This window comes from Phyllostomus hastatus, unplaced genomic scaffold (genome assembly GCF_019186645.2).
Source record: "Phyllostomus hastatus isolate PE091 unplaced genomic scaffold, TTU_PhHast_1.1 phas_scaffold_1674, whole genome shotgun sequence".
Classification (NCBI taxonomy): Eukaryota; Metazoa; Chordata; class Mammalia; order Chiroptera; family Phyllostomidae; genus Phyllostomus; species Phyllostomus hastatus.
This window is the reverse complement of record NW_025334011.1, coordinates 14185467-14204761: the sequence shown is the minus strand read 5'-3', so window position 1 is coordinate 14204761 and position 19295 is coordinate 14185467. Positions and strand designations below refer to the sequence as shown.

General features: G+C 33.3%; 1 protein-coding gene across 1 annotated transcript in view; it reads left to right on the top strand.

The window, feature by feature from the left end:
* The first annotated feature begins 6451 nt into the window (after positions 1-6451).
* MYO3A (myosin IIIA) overlaps positions 6452-19295 on the top strand; it is a 203556-nt gene continuing 190712 nt past the window's right edge. The window contains exons 1-2 of the mRNA XM_045858071.1: positions 6452-6619; positions 9560-9694. Of these exons, the coding sequence (XP_045714027.1) occupies positions 6452-6619; positions 9560-9694 (303 nt within the window). The remainder of the gene's footprint in view (positions 6620-9559; positions 9695-19295) is intronic.

Genomic DNA, 19295 nt, shown 5'->3' with positions numbered 1-19295 from the left:
TTTCTCCATTGATTTTTCTTGACAGTCTTGCCAAAAATCATTTGGCCACATATGGAAAGTTGTATTTCTTGAGCTTTTTATTTTATTGTATTGTTCTATATGTCTGTCTTTATGGCAGTGCCACACTTTTGATTATAGTGGCTTTGTAATAAGTTCTGAATTCAAGAAATGTAAGACCTCCAATTTTATTTTTTTTTTAGGATTGTTTGGGTTATTGGTGGTCCTTTGCAATTATATGTATATTTAGGATGGATATTTTTTATTTCTGCAAAAAATCTCATTAGGATTTTAATGAGGAATGAATTAAATCTATATATCATTTTGGGTATTATTGACATCTTAACAATATCAAGTCCTCAATACATGAACACAGGATGCCTTCTTATTTACTTGTGCATATTTAAATTTTTGTCAATGATGTTTTGTAGTTTTCACTATACAAGTCTTTCACCTCCTTGATTAAAATTTATTCCTAAGTATTTTGTTTTTTGGTACTATTGTAAATAGAATTGTTTTCCTAATTTTCTTTTCAGACTCACTGTTAGTGTATAGAAAAGCAACTGAATTTTGCATATTAGTTTTGTATGCCATAACTTTCCCAAATTCATTTATTTATTCTCATATTCTTTTTTGTGGGTTCTTTAGGGTTTTTCTGCATATAAGATCAAGTTACCTGTGAATAGAGATAATCTTAGTCTTCTTTTCTAATAAGGATACCTTTTCTTTCTTCCTTTTTTTTTTTTTTGACTGCAAGATCTAACTTGGATTTCCACAACTATGTTGGATAGAAATGGCAAAAGGAGGCATCCTTGACTGGTCTGGTCCTAGAGGAAAGGCTTTCCGTGTTTCACCACTGTGTATGATGTTAGCTGTGGTTTTTCAATATACATCCTTTATTATACTCAGGTAGTTTCCTTTCACTCTTAGAGGGTTTTTTGTTTTGTTTTGTTTTTTAAGGATTTTTGTATCAATGTCTATGGAGATATTGGTCTGTAGTTTCCCTGTAGTGTCTTTCTCTGGCTTTCATATCAGGGTAATGGTGGCCTCATGTAATAAGTTAAGAAGTGTTCCCTGCTCTTAAACAACTTGGAATAGTTTGAGGATTGGTGTTAATTCTTTTAATATTTGGTAGCTTCACCAGTGAAATAATCCAGTCCTGGTTTTGTTGTTTAGAGGTTTTGGAGTTTTGATTACTGATTCAATTTCCTTACTAGTTATAGATCTATTTAGATTTTTATTTCTTCATGATTCAGTCTTGGTAAGTTGTGTGTTTATAGAAATTTGTCCATTTCATCCACTTCACTATTTATGTTGGCATACAGTTGCTTATAGTATTCTTGTAACCTTTTTTTATTTCTGTGAAGTCATTTCTGGTTTTAGTTATTTGTGTCTTCTCCCTGTTTTTAAGTTAATCTACCTAAAAGTTTGTCAATTTTGCTTATATCTTTGAAGAACCAATTGTTGGTTTTGTTGATTTTCTCTATTTTTTCTGTTTTCTATTTTATTTAACTTTGCTCTGATCTTTATTATATCCTTTCTTTTACTACCTTTGGGTTTAATCTGTTCCTCTTATTGAAATCTTAGTTAAGGTGTAAAGTTAGGTCATTGATTTGAGATATTCCTTCCTTTTTGACATAGAATTTTACAGCTATCAATTTGCCTCAGAGCACTGCTTTTGCTACATCCCATAAGTTTATAAGTTTATTGTATTTTTTTAGGATTGTTTGGGTTATTGGTGGTCCTTCGCAATTTCATGTATATTTAGGATGGATATTTTTTATTTAAAAAATATTTTTATAATATTTAAATTTATTTTTAAAATGTGTATTCCGCTCCTGTTGAATGGAGTGTTCTTTATACATCTGTTAAATCAACTCTTCTACAGTGTTGTTCAAGTCCTATATTTCTGTATTGATCTCCATTTCATTGTTCTGTGCATTATTTAAGATGGGGTATTGAAGTCTTCTACTATTTTTGTGCAACTATCTATTTCTCCCTTCAATTCTGTCAATGTTTGCTTATTTTATTTTGTAGCTCTGATGTTTTGTGCATTATAATTACTATATTGTCTTGGTGAATTGATCCTTTTATCATTATATAATGTCTAGCATCCTTTTATTTCAACCTGAAAAACTCTCTTTAGCATTTCTTGTAGGACAGATCTAGTGGTAATGAACTCCTTTATCCTTGGTTTATTTGGGAATGTGTAATATCCTCATTTTTGAAGGACATTTTTAACTGATACAAAATTTTTAGGTGACAAGGTTTGGGGGTGTTTTTTTCCAGCACATTAATATATTATCATACTGCCTTCTGGCTTACAAGTTTTCTGTTGAGAAGTCTTGTTGATGATCTCTTAGAAATGACAGGTTTCTTTTCTTTTGGGACTTTCAAAATTCCTTCTTTGTCTTTGTCTTTTGACAGCTCTCTTCTTCTTCTAGGACTCTTTTAAGGCTTATATTGGTCGTCTTGATGCTACTGCAAAAGTTTCTTAGGCTCCATTTACTTTTCTTCATTCTTTCTTTCTTTTTCTCCTCAATCCAGATAATTTCAAATGACTTGCCAAGTTTTCTTCTGTCTATACAAGCCTGAAATTGAAAAACTCTGGGAGAATTTCTGAATTCAGTTATTGTTTTTTAATGTATAAAATTTCCTTTTGGTTCTCTTTTTTATAATTTCTGTATCTTCATAAATACTCACAATTGTCTCTTTATCTCTATTTTCTGAAAACATTGAATAAGATAGCATTATTTCTTTTTTAAGTATTTGATAGAATTCATTGGTAAAACCATCTGAAAATTTTCTTTTTACTGTTCTGTTTATTTGTACCCAATATTCAGCAAATTCTTGTAGAGTGCCTCCTCAGTGCCTGTCTTTGGGATATATCAGCGAACAACCTGGATAAAAATTTTAGTCCTCATAGAGCTTGCATTCAAAAACAGTAAATAAAACATATGTAACAAAGAAGTGAAGTAGTGTGTTAGGAGGTAAAAGTGCCATGAAAATAGAGCAAGTTGAGGTGGACCAGTTGTTGGGAAGCATGATGAGATGGAGAAGGGCAGGAAGAGATTTTTAACTAGGGCGGTCAGGATAGTGCTTGTTGAGAAGGAGATCTCTGATGTAAGACTTGAAGGTCATGTGGATATCTGGAGAAATACCTTCCAGGAAGATGGTAGAGACTGCTCAATGGCAGATAATTCCCACTGTGTTTTTGAATGAGCATGAAATCAGTTTGTTTATTTTATTAAAGAAGAATTAAGTGCAGGTTTACAAAAGCAGTCAGAGTAATAGTTGTGATGAATGTCAAGATCCTGAAGTCAGATAATTTTTTCATGATATTATGATCTTTTTCCTATTGTGAAAGAGAACCAACAGATGAATATATAATAAATCAATTTAAAAAGATGATTCTTCATTTTTAATGTAGCTTTATAAGTAACTTTTCAGATTTAGGGCAAATACATATACCAAAATACAGTAAATATGTAACAAAATAATTCTTTAGCTTACTTTATTATATAATTAAGAACTTACTGATTATATGTTTTAGTTTCATGATCTAGAGAATTTGTTTTTATTCTGTGAGTGCTAAAGGACTAGAAAAAATACAAATATTTATTGATATGTAGAATGCAATTTGCTGTAGTCATTAAATAAGTAGTTGTTTACTAACTGACAATTTTTTCTTAAAGAATAAACAAGTGTATATAGTGGGAAAAGTATAGTTTAGGAGTCAGAAGACTTGCTTCTATTTTAATTCTTGAAATTTTAATGTTTGATTTTGAAGAAGTCATTTTAGGCTTTATTTTACCTACTTGTTAGGAGGTTTTATTGGTTTTTAATGGAATTTGATTAAGTATATTCTGAATTCAGAATACCTGTGCTTTTTTTATTCTGTGATTATTATTTTATAATAATTTGTCTGAGAACTTTTAAAGAAAAAATTTTATTAGAGACAAACTCTTGTTCATAGTTAATGTCTAGCTCTAGTACTGCTTATTTTCTGTATTTTTTTATGTTGACTTCAGAATTAATTGCTTCTTGACATGGGCTACTATAGTACTTCATGCATATTTCTATTACTAATCACTTTTCATACTATATTATAGTTTCAATTTATTTATCTATCCATAGATAAATTGTTTATCTTTGTATCCTTAAAACTCTAAAATACTTTGCATTCATTTGGTGTTCAGTCACTTTTTAATTGAACTTTTATGCCTATATATTTAAAGACTAATACTTAATTCCTAATAATTAATATAGCAGAAATTAACATTGTGTTCAATAATATTAGTGCTTAAAAGGAAATATTCCATATAAAGAATATTTCTCATCATGGAAAACTCCTGTCTCAGGCATTTAACAAGATTTAAGTTGGTCATTTGGTCTAACTTTTATATTGGATGGCATAAATGCCATTTGCATGACTCTGATAGATATAAGAAGTAGTTATCTTGTCTTTGCTTGTAAAATCACTAAAGTGGATGATTATTACTAATTACCTTCTACTTGTTCCTTTGCATTTCAAATCAAAGGCACAAATTTTAAAAAATTGAGTGTTCTAAGAGCTATCCATAAGTGTGCTTTCATGTGGTAATGTAATTTTTTAGCAGTCAGTCATAGCCATCTACCAGGTGATGTGCACTTACATATAATGAATCAGAAGATGACCCATTTCTTTTTAGATTTTAAAATTCTCTTCATCTCTCTCTAATCTCTATTTCTCTTCTCTTTTTTTCAAAAACATTTGTTTTATTCAACAGCTGCATTTAACATCTATGTGCCAAACAAAGAGTTAGGCTTTATTAGATTTGAAAGTGGACAAGATAGATAAGATCTCTGCTGTATGAATTTAAAAAATAAACAAACACTTTCCCATTTAGCCAGTATTTACTGATTGCTTACTATGTGTTAGGTATTCTAGGAATTGTGGATACAATAGTAAAAATAACAAAGTCTATATGCTCTTGTTGTGGAGAAAGTTACCTGTTACACAGATTGGTCAAGAAAGACCTGTTCTAAAAAACTACCATTTGAGCTGAGGAGGAACCAAAGAAAAAGACTGATATCAAACAGCAGTTGCTGATGCTTTGAATGAACTCATTGTGTTGGGTGTACGTTGGTTTGTAGTTTTTTGAGATGAGAAGATTAAGGAATGTATTATTGCTTCCAGTTTTTCAATTAATTATTAATTAAGGGCATCATCAGCTGGGAATTTCATGGTAGTGGGTGGATGGTAAAGAGAATAATTAGAAGAGAAAATTTAAGGAGAGAAATCAGCATAAAATAGTCATTCCAAAGAGAAGGGAACAGTCAAACCAAGGAAGTGCAGTTTGTTGAGGGTGTACTTGTAGGTTTTTTTCACCCTGAATTTAAATAGTGAAGCTAGTCAACATGGTTGTGTGGTTCTCTCCTGATGCAGACATGGGTGACGAAAGCATACAATGCTTAATCAGAGTTTGGTTTGTTTACCCCAGGAGATTGTGGTGAAGAAAGAGAGGAATGAGTGCTGGGAAGAAAGTGTTTGTGAGTGTTTGCAAGAAAGCCAGTAATTCAGTCTGTGGAATTTATATTGGGGAAAAAGAAAATGAAGAGAGAATGAAGCCTGAAGGGGGTTGATAGTGAAAAATCAATGCATTGGTGGTGTGGAGGAGGTTGAAAGTTGTGGTCAAACAAGTGAATTTCATGGACTAAAGTGCTGAGAGCTTTTTCCATTGCTTTTTTCTTTTTTAATTTCACACAGATGGTTAAATGTATTATAGGGAGAATGTGGAAAGTTAAAAAGCACTACTTAGAAGTCAGAAACCTAGCATCTCAGGTTACATATAAAATCTCCTTTTTAAAGTCTTGACCTCATTAGCCATATTCTCCTAATTATTCCAGCCCTGTGCCAGGTGCCGGGCATACAGTTATCAGATATAAGGTAGGCACAGAATGTTGTTGGAGTGCAGAGGTGAGTCATGGAACCCAAGTGGAATGGAGAGTGGTCACATTTTGAGGAAGTGACCACTTCTCATAGAGAAGTGTCATAAAACAAGATCACCTTGAAGTGGGGATTTGGTTTGTTGAAGTTAAATTTTATCATCTCTAAACTTCATTCTAAAATCCTTTCATATCTGTGTATAAAGCAATAAAGCAAAATGATTTAAATATGTGCCTTTTATTTTAATCTGAAAAGAATTAATAGTAATTAATATGGGACTACATTAAACATGGAAATAAAGCCCTGCTTCAAAGCAATATTAAACTCATATTAATCTGTTTGCAAAAAGAATGCAAATTAAAATCTTCTATAACTTTGAGTACATTTGGTTACTGATGTATATTTTCCATCATATCAGTGAAAATATTAGATAATTTCCCATGAGTTTATGTATGCCATTTAATATCCCAGTCCATTGGAGATGAAACTCTGTACTTTTTCTCTCCAGTGATTTAAACTTTTGAGATGCTTCCATTAATTGGAAAAACAATCATCTTTGATAATTTTCCTGATCCTTCTGATACATGGGAAATCACTGAAACAATCGGCAAAGGAACTTATGGGAAAGTTTTTAAAGTGTTAAATAAGAAAAATGGCCAAAAAGCAGCAGTCAAAATTCTGGATCCGATTCATGTAAGTCATTGTTTTTATCATGTAATTAACTTTGTTTTTATCTGTATTAAACAGTGAAAAAGCCTGTAAGTACTTTATCTTTTTTGTTTTTAATTCATTTATCTATTTTTATTGTTTTCAAAGTACAATTGTCTCCATTTTCCCACTACTGCCCCCAACCCACCCATTCCTGCCTCCCACCCTTGATCCTACCCCTTTGGTTTTGTCCATGGGTCCTTTATACATGTTCTTTGATGGCTCTTCCCTAATTTACCTCATTATCCCTCTCCCCCCTCTCCTCTGGTTACCATCAGTCTGTTCTTTATTGCAATGTCTCTGTTTATATTTTTCTTGCTTCTTTGTTTTGTTGATTAGGTCCACTTATAGGTGAGATCATATGGTATTTGTCTTTCATCACCTGTCTTATTTCACTTAGCATAATGCTCTCCAGTTCTATCCATGCTGTCATAAAGGGTAGGAGCTCCTTCTTTCTTTCTGCTGTGTAGTATTCCATTGTGTTCAATGTACCATAGTTGTTGACCTGTTCATTTACAGATGGGCATTTAGGTTGCTTCCAACACTTGGCTATTGTAAGTTGTGCTGCTATGAACACTGGGGTGCATAGGTTCTTGATTTATCTGTCACAATGTCAGTTATAAGTCTGATTGTTAGATTTTCCTTGTTTATATGCTTAACATATAAAGTAAGCCCAATAAATATTTGATAAATGAATAAATATATAATATAAGTAAATACAGCTCACAACAGCTCAACCATTGATTTAACATTATTTTAGATTTCAAAAAATTATAAGAATGGACTTGTGGGTCTAGAAGTAGTCCTAAAATACCATCAGGGCCACATCTCCCCTTTCTTTCTTGCATTTATTTAGGCTATAGGAAGAATTTTTCTTAAGCCAAGTCAGAAATATTGTTTTAAAATTAAATTTCATTCAGAGAAGGGAAATTAATTTTCAGGTTTGCCTAAATGGTTTCAAAGCAGAGATGGTGTTAAATTATAATCAGTTTGAGATTCCTTGGGAAGAACTGAATTCCCATGGTCTGTCTATTTAAGCAATGCTCCAATGAGATCCCCCTTTGCTTTTTTTGGAATACCAGTTGTGATCAGGGAATCCACTAAGCCTTTTCTTTGCCTTGAAGGCCATGAGGAGATTGACAAGATTGTTTTCTGGGAATAAGAGCTGGCCATTTGGGAAGTGAGTGGGTTTAGTGATCACACGATCCCCAAACTTCTATTGAGAGCCACTTGTCCAATTGCACCACTCTTGCTCACATGATGGGGGCATGGCTTGCTGAAAATGATGTGATTTGTGGTGAGGGGACATCAGAGTCCTAGTTCTCATTACAGCTCTCCCACTAACAAATTGGAGAATACTGCAAAAGGTCTCTGGGCCTCTGTCCATTTTAGGATCTCTCTCTCTCTCTCTCTCTCTCTCTCCTCTCTTTATTTCTACTAAACCTATACTAAATACAGCATTTCATATTACTTTGAGTAAAGAAGAGAGTGGGTTTTTTAAAAGTAACTGGGTAATAATAAGTAAAAACAATGAGCAACACTATGCTCAGTTTTAACCCTATTGGAAAGTTCTTACATTTGAACTGAGGAGAGACCAAAGTTAAGTTGTACCAGAGTAAACCACCCTTCTCCTCCAGTCTTTGCAATTAGGGGTTGGCGTTTGAGGTGGCCAGAGAAAGTGTTCCAAACAGTTCCTGATGTCTGATTCCATAATCGGTGTCTCTCATCCCATTTCCTCCTTCTTAATGGAGAATAGCAAATGGCTTTCATAATATATTCACGTTTGGTATACTACTGACCTAATAATGCTGTGTTGTGTTGCTCTAATAAAACATATTGATTGCGTAGCTTTAGTATGAACTTTGTTCTTTTGCTGCTTTTATTCTTGTCATAGTACATATTTGGTTTTCTAAGAATTATTTACTCTCCATCCATCATGTCACAAGTCAAATAAAAAAGATTTATAACCAAGAGATTATAATCTAAATAAAATTAATTTAAATGCATCCAAGCATTTCACAGAGTGGCTTTTTTGTTAAAAGGGGATTCTTATTATGGATTCTGAACTAGTAATTTTCTTTCAAGAAAAGGCTGAACTGAGCAGTATTAGAAGGCAGTAGTAGATAGTGCATTTGGAATCTGGTGCTGGATCTGGCACTAACCAGCTCTGTGACTTGAACTCCTCTGAGCTTTAGTTTCTTCCTCTCAAATTAGAGCTTTGTTCTAAAATTCTTTCCAGCTCTGTGATTCCATGATCTGCCTTAAAACAATGTAGACATTAAATATTATCATAAAAACAATATTAGAAAGCTTTTTCTTATTTATCCCTCTGTGAGTTGTTTCATGTATATGCAATTTTCTAGAAACATAACTGGGTACATGTCTTGCATTTTTATTGGCAGGACAGCAAACAATTCTCCTTCCACTGAATGGGCCTTTGGCTAATTAAAGGCTATATGCCATCTTATATAATTTAGCTGTATTTTACTTTTTGGAAAGGTAGAAAATTATTGTTGGTATGACTAGTTTTGATAGCATGTAAATATCTTGTATTTCAAAGAAACAAAATAACCCAGCTAAAAGTTTTTATTTCGAATCAATGGCTTTGCCATTGAAATGCAGTTAGCACTACAAAGAAAAGAAAATCATCTGCAGTAATTCTCCATATATAATAGCCTTTATTTATCCCTTTTTAATCCAATGTAATTAACATAATTGGAAATGTATTTGATTAGCAAGAGAATCCCAGTCTCTTCCTTTAAACCATGTAATGAGCAATTTTAATATATACTACTGAGCGTAATAAAAACTGTAATGACCTTGCTTTGACAAAATTAAATTCCCTATTTGGTAGTTTATAATATGTTTCTTTGACATTATTCATATTTTTCTCACAGTTCTCTTCCTATGACTTTTTGAAACTAGGATATTGATGAAGAGATTGAAGCAGAGTATAATATCTTGAAAGCCCTTTCTGACCACCCTAATGTGGTCAAATTCTATGGGATGTACTTCAAGAAGGATAAAATAAATGGAGATAAGCTTTGGTTGGTTCTGGAGGTAAGTGTTTCAATGTTGTTTTATGGGTAGAAATTTGTGGTCTTGGAATGACTTAACGTTTATGTTACATCGATACCACAAGGCAGTTGTTGTGTGCTCCTGACTGGTCACATCCTCAGTAGAATGTTGTGCCCAGTTCTGGCCTTGTCATCTTAAGACACATTAGAAATTAAAGAAAAGTCACAAAGATTGTTAAAAATTAAAGGGAAACATTTCCATAATAAAAGACTAAAGGAATGAGGGTTATTTTCCTTGCAGAAGAATAAGCTTAAAAGGGGCTTCATTATAATATTTATTTATTCATTCATATTTATTCAACTAACACACAATGGAAGCTTTGTGCAGGTGCAAGGATGGAAGGGAACATTAATTTAAGTGAGGCTTCATTAGGCAAAAATGGTGAGCTGCAGTAATTTTTTTCTATTATCATTGAATACTAATAACATAAATTACAGAACCAGGTATTTACATTTATGGGAAGGGGGAACCTTACTAGAAATGGTGTTGAATACTGAATAAACTGCCAGAGGGAAACTGTAGATTCTGCCTTTTTGAGTCCTGAGAGTAAGTTTGGACAGTTCTCTCTAATGCAGGAGCACCAGAAAGTGCCCAGCTAAGATAGCTGCCAGTGCTTTACTAATTTTCACTGAACAGCATTTTTCAAGTGATTTAGGAGTTCTTAAAAGTTGTTATTATGACTAGTAAAGCTTTATTTAACCACTGTGACATCATAGATCTATTGTGTTTATTATTATTTTATTAGCATTTTGTCCATTTCTTTCAGAATGTTCTGTTCGTTTTCTGTTGGTATGGCAGTAGCACAATGATCATTTATAAATTATATTATTACCTTACTCAACATTACATTTTTATTATGGTTTTTAAGTGACTCTAGAAATAATGGATAGTAATTATAGAAAAATACTTGAAGCCATAAGAACCATTCTTATTATTTCCTTCACCTTTTTTGTATGCTTAAAAAGATTGACAATATCAATTATGAAATTACCCTATTTTTCACTTAATATAATTTCATATAGACTTAATCACTTTTCCCTTTTTCAAAATAAATACATTCACATGAATAATAAAAAACAAGTAAAGCCAAAAAGCCTAAAATATAAAGCAATAATCATGTATTTGCAATTTAGTGGTGCTACCTTTTCATGAGTAGGTCTGTGCTTTTGATGTATTGATATACCTGGAAATGTATCGCTGAACATCTCTGCTCTTTCATTTAGTAATCCATATTCTGAATTTTAGCAATTGTTATTTGCATTTCTGGACTCTATCTCCTGTTCCATTCTGGAAGTCTGTCATGCATCTGACAACTGATACCTCACTGCTGCTCACATGGGTAGAATCCACAATTTCCTAGATCCCTGGACCTCCTCTTTCCAACTTCGGTTCTCTGTTTTGCACATCCTGTAATGGTTTGTGCCTTACTTGCATTACCCACTCTACTGATATCATCACATCTTGAGTCCCTTTAGTTCATTTTCTCCAGGGAATGAAACCTCCAGACTCTTGCTGAGTATGTGTGTAAGGAGTGCTCAAGCGGGCTTCTGGTTGTGGATAGTTTGTATATGGGTTGAGAGGGTGTCAAGGCTTTTGATTAGAGACTTCCAAAGGAATTCTGTTTTCTGCCCTTCTGTCACCATCCTACCTCCACTTTCACTATGCCTTATCCTGTCGGGATTAGTTTGTTCACCTAGCACTTTAGTTTGTGGCTTCCTTAGCATTCATTGCTAAATCAGTTACCATAGGTCACCTGATTTCCGTATTGAAAAACTTTACTGAATCTCTTGTTCACCACTCTCCCTCTTTCTGTTCTCTTTTTTCTTGTGACTTATACTTCTTTATTCCTTTACTAGCATTTTAATGAAGAGTAATGAGTGAGGGGGAATAAATTTATATATTTAATCTGCCACCTGTAATTCAGCCATAGAGCCTTTCAAAATTATAAAATAATGCTTTCAAGAATCTTTCTAAAATATGAAACTGTGTATTACATTATTTTATAGAAGTTTAAAATTTTAGAAATAACTAATGTGTTCTTTAGAAATAGGCAACTTATGATTTCAGATTTAATTTTTATTTCTTGATTAAGTTCTAAAAAGCTTTATATTTTTTACTTAACTCACACATTAAAACAAAACAAAACTTTTACTCATATAAACTTAATTACCTAAGTAATAAAATATAAATTATAAATTTAAACCTTTTTGACTTAATGGAGATTTTAAGGGTTTATTTCATGTTTGTGTTTGTGTATCTGAGATGTAATGCTGTGCAAACCCTTAGTGTAGTCTTGAATAAAATTTAATATCTTTATATCCTTCAAAACATTTTCAACAATTGCATCTTTACTTTTTTCCATGCAGAATCATTGGCAGATTAACATTAGAAAGGAGATTTAGGCATTCTGCATAATGTAAGCTATATGGGCAAGGACACAAGATATAAATCTTTACTTTTAACACTATTGAAGGAGATCAATCATTGTCTTTTATGACAATCAAATCCCTATTCCAATTATACTGTCATTTATTATTATCATGTGAAATTAGGTAAGAGTTAGAGACCCCTGATTATAGTCAAACGTTTTTTCAGAGGGCAAGAAAGATTGATTTAAATGATTTTGAACATCCTGTACAAATGAAGCAGCTCCCTGATGTAATGAATCAATAGAGACTTGGCAGCTTCTCTGAGCTTTGTCGTTATATCTTATTATCAGGTGGAGGTATTGGAAATATCCCTAAATGGCTTGAGGAAAAAAGAATAAATGGTAGTTTATTACAATGGGATTTCAGAAATCGAACCTATCTGAACTTGTGAGGTAGGGGAAAAATGAGTAAAGAAAGCAAGAAGTTGGCCAACTAGATATAAGATAATTGATTCACATATGCAAATCAGACTACATGTACACATAAGTGGCTAGATGTACAATTACCTGATTTATAAACATAAATGATGCAGCTGCTGCTTTAGAGGCACTTTCAGAAAATTGGCTTGTGACATCAGTACTTTATTCTACAAAATAACTGTTAATTATATCTATTATTTTAGTAAAGCCCAAATGAATTATTCTGCATGAGGGTACCAAAAGAGTGGCCAGAGAAAGGCTGTAACGTTACCCACAGACTCATGCTAACAATGCTTGGTTTCCCATGTGAGTCTGCATAAAGATGTGTCCTGGAGGGACTGAGCCATCAGCCACACCCCTCATTATTCAGTCTGGCGTGTGGGCAGGCTCCCTACCAGCTTCAACCATATCCTGTCCAGTGACTTTTTACCATTAAAAGTCTTTTTATCTATATTTCAATCTAGAATTAAGATCCTAAGAAGAATTATGTGTATGCAGATCTTTCTGGGCAGTCTGTTTTCTCTATTATTCAATTATGATTTTTAAATGATTTCTTTCACTTTGATACAATTTTTTCTTTCTTGCATTTTTTCCTTCATCTTGTTATAAGTTTTGAAGACAAATAATATGCAAGCCTGTTTTTGGAAATTCTTTCCTCCTAAATTTTCTGTATATTTATTTTCAGACTATAAATGCTGCCCTGACTTAGTAAAAGAGCACTAGTTGCTAGCCTTCTGAAATTCCAGTTACACAGTTGTAATGAAATGACCTGATAAGAGAAGAAATAGAACATTTTCTGCTGTGGGATCTGATTTGGTATTTTTAGAGAAAGTCTATGGAGATCTTTACTGTCAGTTAACATTTTAGGTTTTTCTAATGATGAAGGCACAAAGAGAGAACTACCTTTTCAATCTCTGTCTCATATTAAAGTACCATACTTATATTAATTTTGCCTGTTGCTGCCACATCTTTTGGCTGACATGCTTAGTGAAATGTAGATATGGTAGTCCCCCTTATCCATGGGGAATATGTTCTAAGACCTCTAGTGGATGTTTGAAGTCATGCGTAGTACTAAACCTTAAATTACTATGTTTTCTCCTACACGTATTTACCTATGATAAAGTTTAATTTATAAATTAGGCCCAGTAAGAGATTAATAAAAATGATTAATAATAAAATAGAACAAGTATAACAATATACTATAATAAGAGTTATGTGAATGTGGTCTCTCCTCTCTCCCTGTCTCAGAATATCTTATTGTACTGTGGATATGCAGCATGGATATGCTGGACAGAGAGATGATTCATGTCTTGGCCTGCTGGGGCAGGACAGCAGTAGAATCCACCACACTACTCGAAATGGCATGCAATTTAAAAGTTGGGAATTGTTTATTTCTGGAATTTTCCCTTTAATACTTTCAGACCATGGTTGACCATGGCTAATGAAACTCTGGAATATGAAACTGCCGATAAGGAGGGGGACTACTGTACCTCTTTTGGGTTTGTGCTTCCTTTAACTCCTAATGTATACACTTGAGGGCCAGTGGCAAGGGAGATATAGGAAGGTGGGAATTGGTTAGTTTTCTGCATATGCTTATCACTGAAATCAGGAGACTAAAACAGTCAAATGGAGTTAAATGTCATGATGAGCACAGAGCGAAAAACTGAGATGTAGCTGTAATTTTCCCCTTCTTTCTTGGATGAGCATCTACACTTTAAATCTGTAAGCAATCCAGTCTTCTTTCTCAGGGGCTATTTGCTTAGTGCGCCCCCAGCCATAATGGAGCAAAAGTACAGAGTTAGGATATCTTTTTGTTAAAAGACTCTTTCCCTCATAAACCAATCTGAGGTATAATTGCTCCTTTCACAGTGGTGCTACAGACTGCATTCTGTAATTTGTCTGAATTGGTCCTGATTTGTTCATTCTTAATAGTGGCATTGCTTTCCAATTATGGCAGTTTTTCACTTTGAAATTTCATCCCTTGCAAGGGATCAAAACCTAGAAATTACAAGTGGTATTTGGAAGCCTCTCCAGTACATATCTCAGGTAATCGAAGTGTTTTTCACAGGCAAATACTACTTTCATATGTCATGCATTATTAGTCATTCTGTCATTATACATTTTTTAAGATTTTATTTATTTATTTTTAGAGAGGGAAGGGAGGGAGAAAGAGAGAGAGAGAAACATCAATGTGCGGTTGCTGGGGGTCATGGCCTGCAACCCAGGCATGTACCCTGACTGGGAATCGAACCTGCGACATTTTGGTTCGCAGCCTGCTCTCAATCCACTGAGCTATGTCAGCCAGGGCTTTATTCTGTCATTATACTTAAACCTAGTAATCTGTCATGAGGAAAGGAAACATAGGATGATAGAAAGGAAATGAATGAATGGTTTCTATTTGTTCAGCTATTAACCCTTTGAGATCACTACCCTGGAGATAACATGTACACAGAGGAGTCATGCAGTTACTCAGGCTTGTATGTGTGGGAGGGGTCAGGGGGTGCAGGGCTGAAGTGGGAAGCTGGCTTCCGAGTGGCTCTGACAGCACAGCATTGCTCCTTCTCCGCTTTGGCCGCACACAGTTGCGGTGGAGAAGCACAAATGGCAGGATGATTTCCTTTCATGTTCTTGGGCTGGAACCCCAGTCTCCAGCTCTCATATAAAATGATGTTATTTGGTGTACATACAACAGAACAGACAGCCAATTACCAAGAGTCATTTCATTTTATGTTTTGTTTAAAGGGCAGTATGGAAGAATAGTTGAAATGTAACCCTGGAAATATAAATTAAATATATAAGTATTCCTTGTCTTTCTTCTCTCAGAGTAATTCAGTGCTTGCAAAAACCTCTGCTGTCTGAACAGGAGTGCAAGTTCATAGTATCACTTCAGGGGGAAAATATGAGGTTGACTGAGATGCTATGCCATTTGGTAAATCATGCATATTAAATATTTCTAAGTTCTTTTTTTCATCGTAGATTAGATTTATTTATTCTGGATTTTATCATAGAATTCTTATTCCTAACATTACCAATGTTTATTGGTGTTTTCCCAAGAATTTTGAAACAGTTTGGTTTAATGGAACTGTTTTGTATCTTGATTTACTGGTTACATAATTGTATACAATTACCAAAATACATCAAACTACATACTCAAATAAGCCAACTATATTGTATGTCAATAATGCTTTAAAAATACTGCTTCTAGTTTACAAACTAGAAAAATAATATGAAAATTTTACCTATTATGAAACTCCACATTGGGAAACATCTATCAGATGATGATGATGACAGTTATTTATCTTATCTGTATCTGATCAAAATACAGAATTTTGTACATTAATATATTTTATTAAAATTAAGTCAAACATACCACACTTTGAAGATGTCCCTTATGTATCTTGTCAAAAGACATCCTTGCCATTTTGTATATGTGTGCATGTATGCATAAGTGTCCAGAACTTAAGTTATCCACTCGTTTGTTTATGTATTCCATAGATATCATCTGTTACTTTGGCTCAAGCATTTTGATAGATTCAGGGACATTCAATAGAGAACAAGGCAAACTCTGTCATCATGGAGCTTACAGGCTAATGGTAGGGGAAGACAATTTAAAACTAAATAGCATGTAGTGGGTGAGGATGTGGAGAAGAGGGAACCATTGTGCTCTGTTGATGGGACTGCAAATTGGTGCAGCCACTATGGAAAACAGTATGGAGATTTCTCAAAAAAAAATCCTAAGAATAGATCTATAATATAGCCCAGGAATTCCACTTCTAGGTATTTATTCAAAGGAAAAAAACCACTAACTTAAAAAAGTGTATGCACCCCTATGTTCATTGCAGCATTACTTACTATAGTTAAGAAATGGAAGCAACCTAGGTGTCTATTGATAGATGAATGGATGAAGAATATGTGGTATATGTGTGCAGTGAAATATTACACAGCAATTAAAAGGAATGAAATTTTACCAACTGTGACAACATGTATGGACCTAGAGGGTATAATGTTAAGTGAAATAAATCAAACAGAGACAGACAAATACCATATGGTGTTTTACTTATATGTGGAACCTAAAAGGAACAAAACAAATGAACAAAGAAAACAAACAAACAAACAAAAAACAGACTTAGAAACAGAGACCAAAGGGATGGTTGCCAGAGTGGAAGGTGTAGGGGGATGGGTGAAAAAGGTGAAGGACAATATAGTCAATAATATTGTAATAACCTTGTATGGTGATAGGTGATTACTGGAATTAGAGGGGTGATCACATTGTAAGATATAAAAATGTTAAACCACAGCACTAATTTTTTTGTCTTAAGATGCCAATAAAATCAAAGCAAATTGAATCCAATGTAAGCTGAAAAAAGAAATACAAAAGTAAAAATCAATTAAATAAAAAATAAATAAAAACAATAGAATGAAAAACAAAGTTGGATCTTTGAAAATTTTAATAATAAACTTGATATATCTCTAGACAGGTCTAGAAAATACAAATTAATAATATGGATCAGATAGAGAAAATCACAGTTGAATCTACAGATATTCATATGTTAGTAATAAAATATTCTGAGCAACCTTATATTAATATATTTGGCAGTCTATTGTCTTGTGTCCTTAAAAGACACAAACTATAAAACTGATGAGAAGAAATAGGAAATACAAATACCTTTATACTAATAAAAACCTTAATTTTTAATTAAAAATCTTTCCACAAAGAAAACACCAGGCTCAGTGGCTTCACTGGCAAATTCTATCAAGTATTTATAACTTAATTCCAGAGACATATAGAAATATTATTCCTGTATAATTCTATTTCACCTTTCTCCTTTTTGTGCGTTGTTGTTATATGTATTGTATGAATAAATGGTACAAAATATATTTATAATTACTGTATATAATGTTTTGTATTTTGAAGAAGCTGAGAGGAAAGCAAATATAAATAATCAACTTTGTTATGTTTACTTCTTATTAACAGGTTGATAGTGTTCAAAGGGGAGAGGGGAGGGAATTTCAGGGGAATTTCAGGGGAAAAAGGGAAGAGTTTACAGGAACAAGTATAAAAGACACATGGACAAAAACTAGGGGCAGGTGGAAATGGGAGGGAGGTGGGGAGGGCTGGGTGGGTAGGCTGGGATGAGAGTAAAAGATAGAAAATTGTACTTGAACAATAATTAAAATTAAAAAAGAAATAAAAAATAAACTAAAATAAACTAAAATAAAACTTTTAGTTTTTTTAATGTTTCTGTAAATTTGAGTTACCATCTGGTGTCTTACTTAACTACCACTTTGCTCCAGTTCACTTTTTTCATGTTTTTATTGTTGAACATTTTGCATTTCTATATACTATTGGCCCAACAATGCAATTATGTACATTTTGTTTTATACAGTGGTTGTTTAAGTCAGTTAATAAAAATATGCATTTTTAAAATCAGATCATTACTTTTACTGGTGCTCTTTATTTTCTCATTTGCATTGAAAGCACTGTCTGTGATCACTTGCTTTCAGCTTGAATAACTTCCTTCAGTACTTCTTATAAGGTGGATCTCATAGCAATGAATTCTCTGAGTTCTGTTTATCTAAAAATGTATTTCTTCTTCATTTTTGAAATATAGTTTGGCTGGAATATGATATTTTTGTGCACACTTTTTTTCTTTAGCAACTTGGATATGTCATCCTTCTTCCTATTGGCCTCTACTACCTCTGTAAGTCAGTAGTTAATCTTAAGGTTCCCTAGTACACAACAATTCATTTTTCCCCTGCTACTTTCAGTATTTCCTTTTTTATCTTAGGCTTTCAATGGTTCTATTTTATGTGACTGGTTGTGAATCTCTTTGTTTTGCTACTTGAGTTAATTGAGTTAATTGGTTGTTTAGATCAATATTTTTTATTAAATTTGGGAAGTTTCAGCTATTTCTTCCAAGAATTTTTTCTGTTCTGTATTATTTCTCCTCTATTCCAGTACTCCCATTACATGTATGTTGTTATGCATACATTTCTCTGAGACTTCATATAATGAAGATACTCTTTCTTTTCTTTTTTCATATTTCATAATCTCTATTGCTCTCTCTTAAAATTTGTGGATTCCTTCTTCTGCCACTTCAAACCTACTGTTGAGTTCCTCTACTGAATTTCTCATTTACATTATTCTACTTTTTAAACTCCAGAATTTTTTCCCTAAAATTATTGTTTATTGATTTCAGAGAAAGAGAGGGCATGAAAGAGAGAAGCAGAAACATCAGTTTGTTGCTCCAGCTATTCACACATTCATTGCTTCCTCCTTGTATGTGCCCTGACCAGGACCTGAAAGCAGGGCATGCTGGGATGACACTCTAACCACCCGAGCTACCCATCCAGGGCCTTAGTTTTGTTTTTTTATGAGTTCTATATTTTTATTGGTATTCTCCATTTGATGAGACATTCCCATCATACCTTTCTTCACTTCTTAAAGCATGTTTTTCTTCAGTTCTTTGAACATATTTCTATTGCCTGCTTTGAAGTCTTGGCTAAGTTCAATATCTGGGCCCTCCCACAGGCAGTTTCTATTGCCTGCTTTTTTTCATTTGAGTGCATGAGATTTTCATATTTCTCTGCACGTCTCATCATTTTGTTCATGGAAAACTGGACATTTTATGCCATATATCTAATATACTGTAGGAACTCTGGATATTAATTCCCTGGGGAAGGGGGGCTTTATGTTATTATTGCTTGCTTATTTTTTAGTGAGTTGGCTGGACT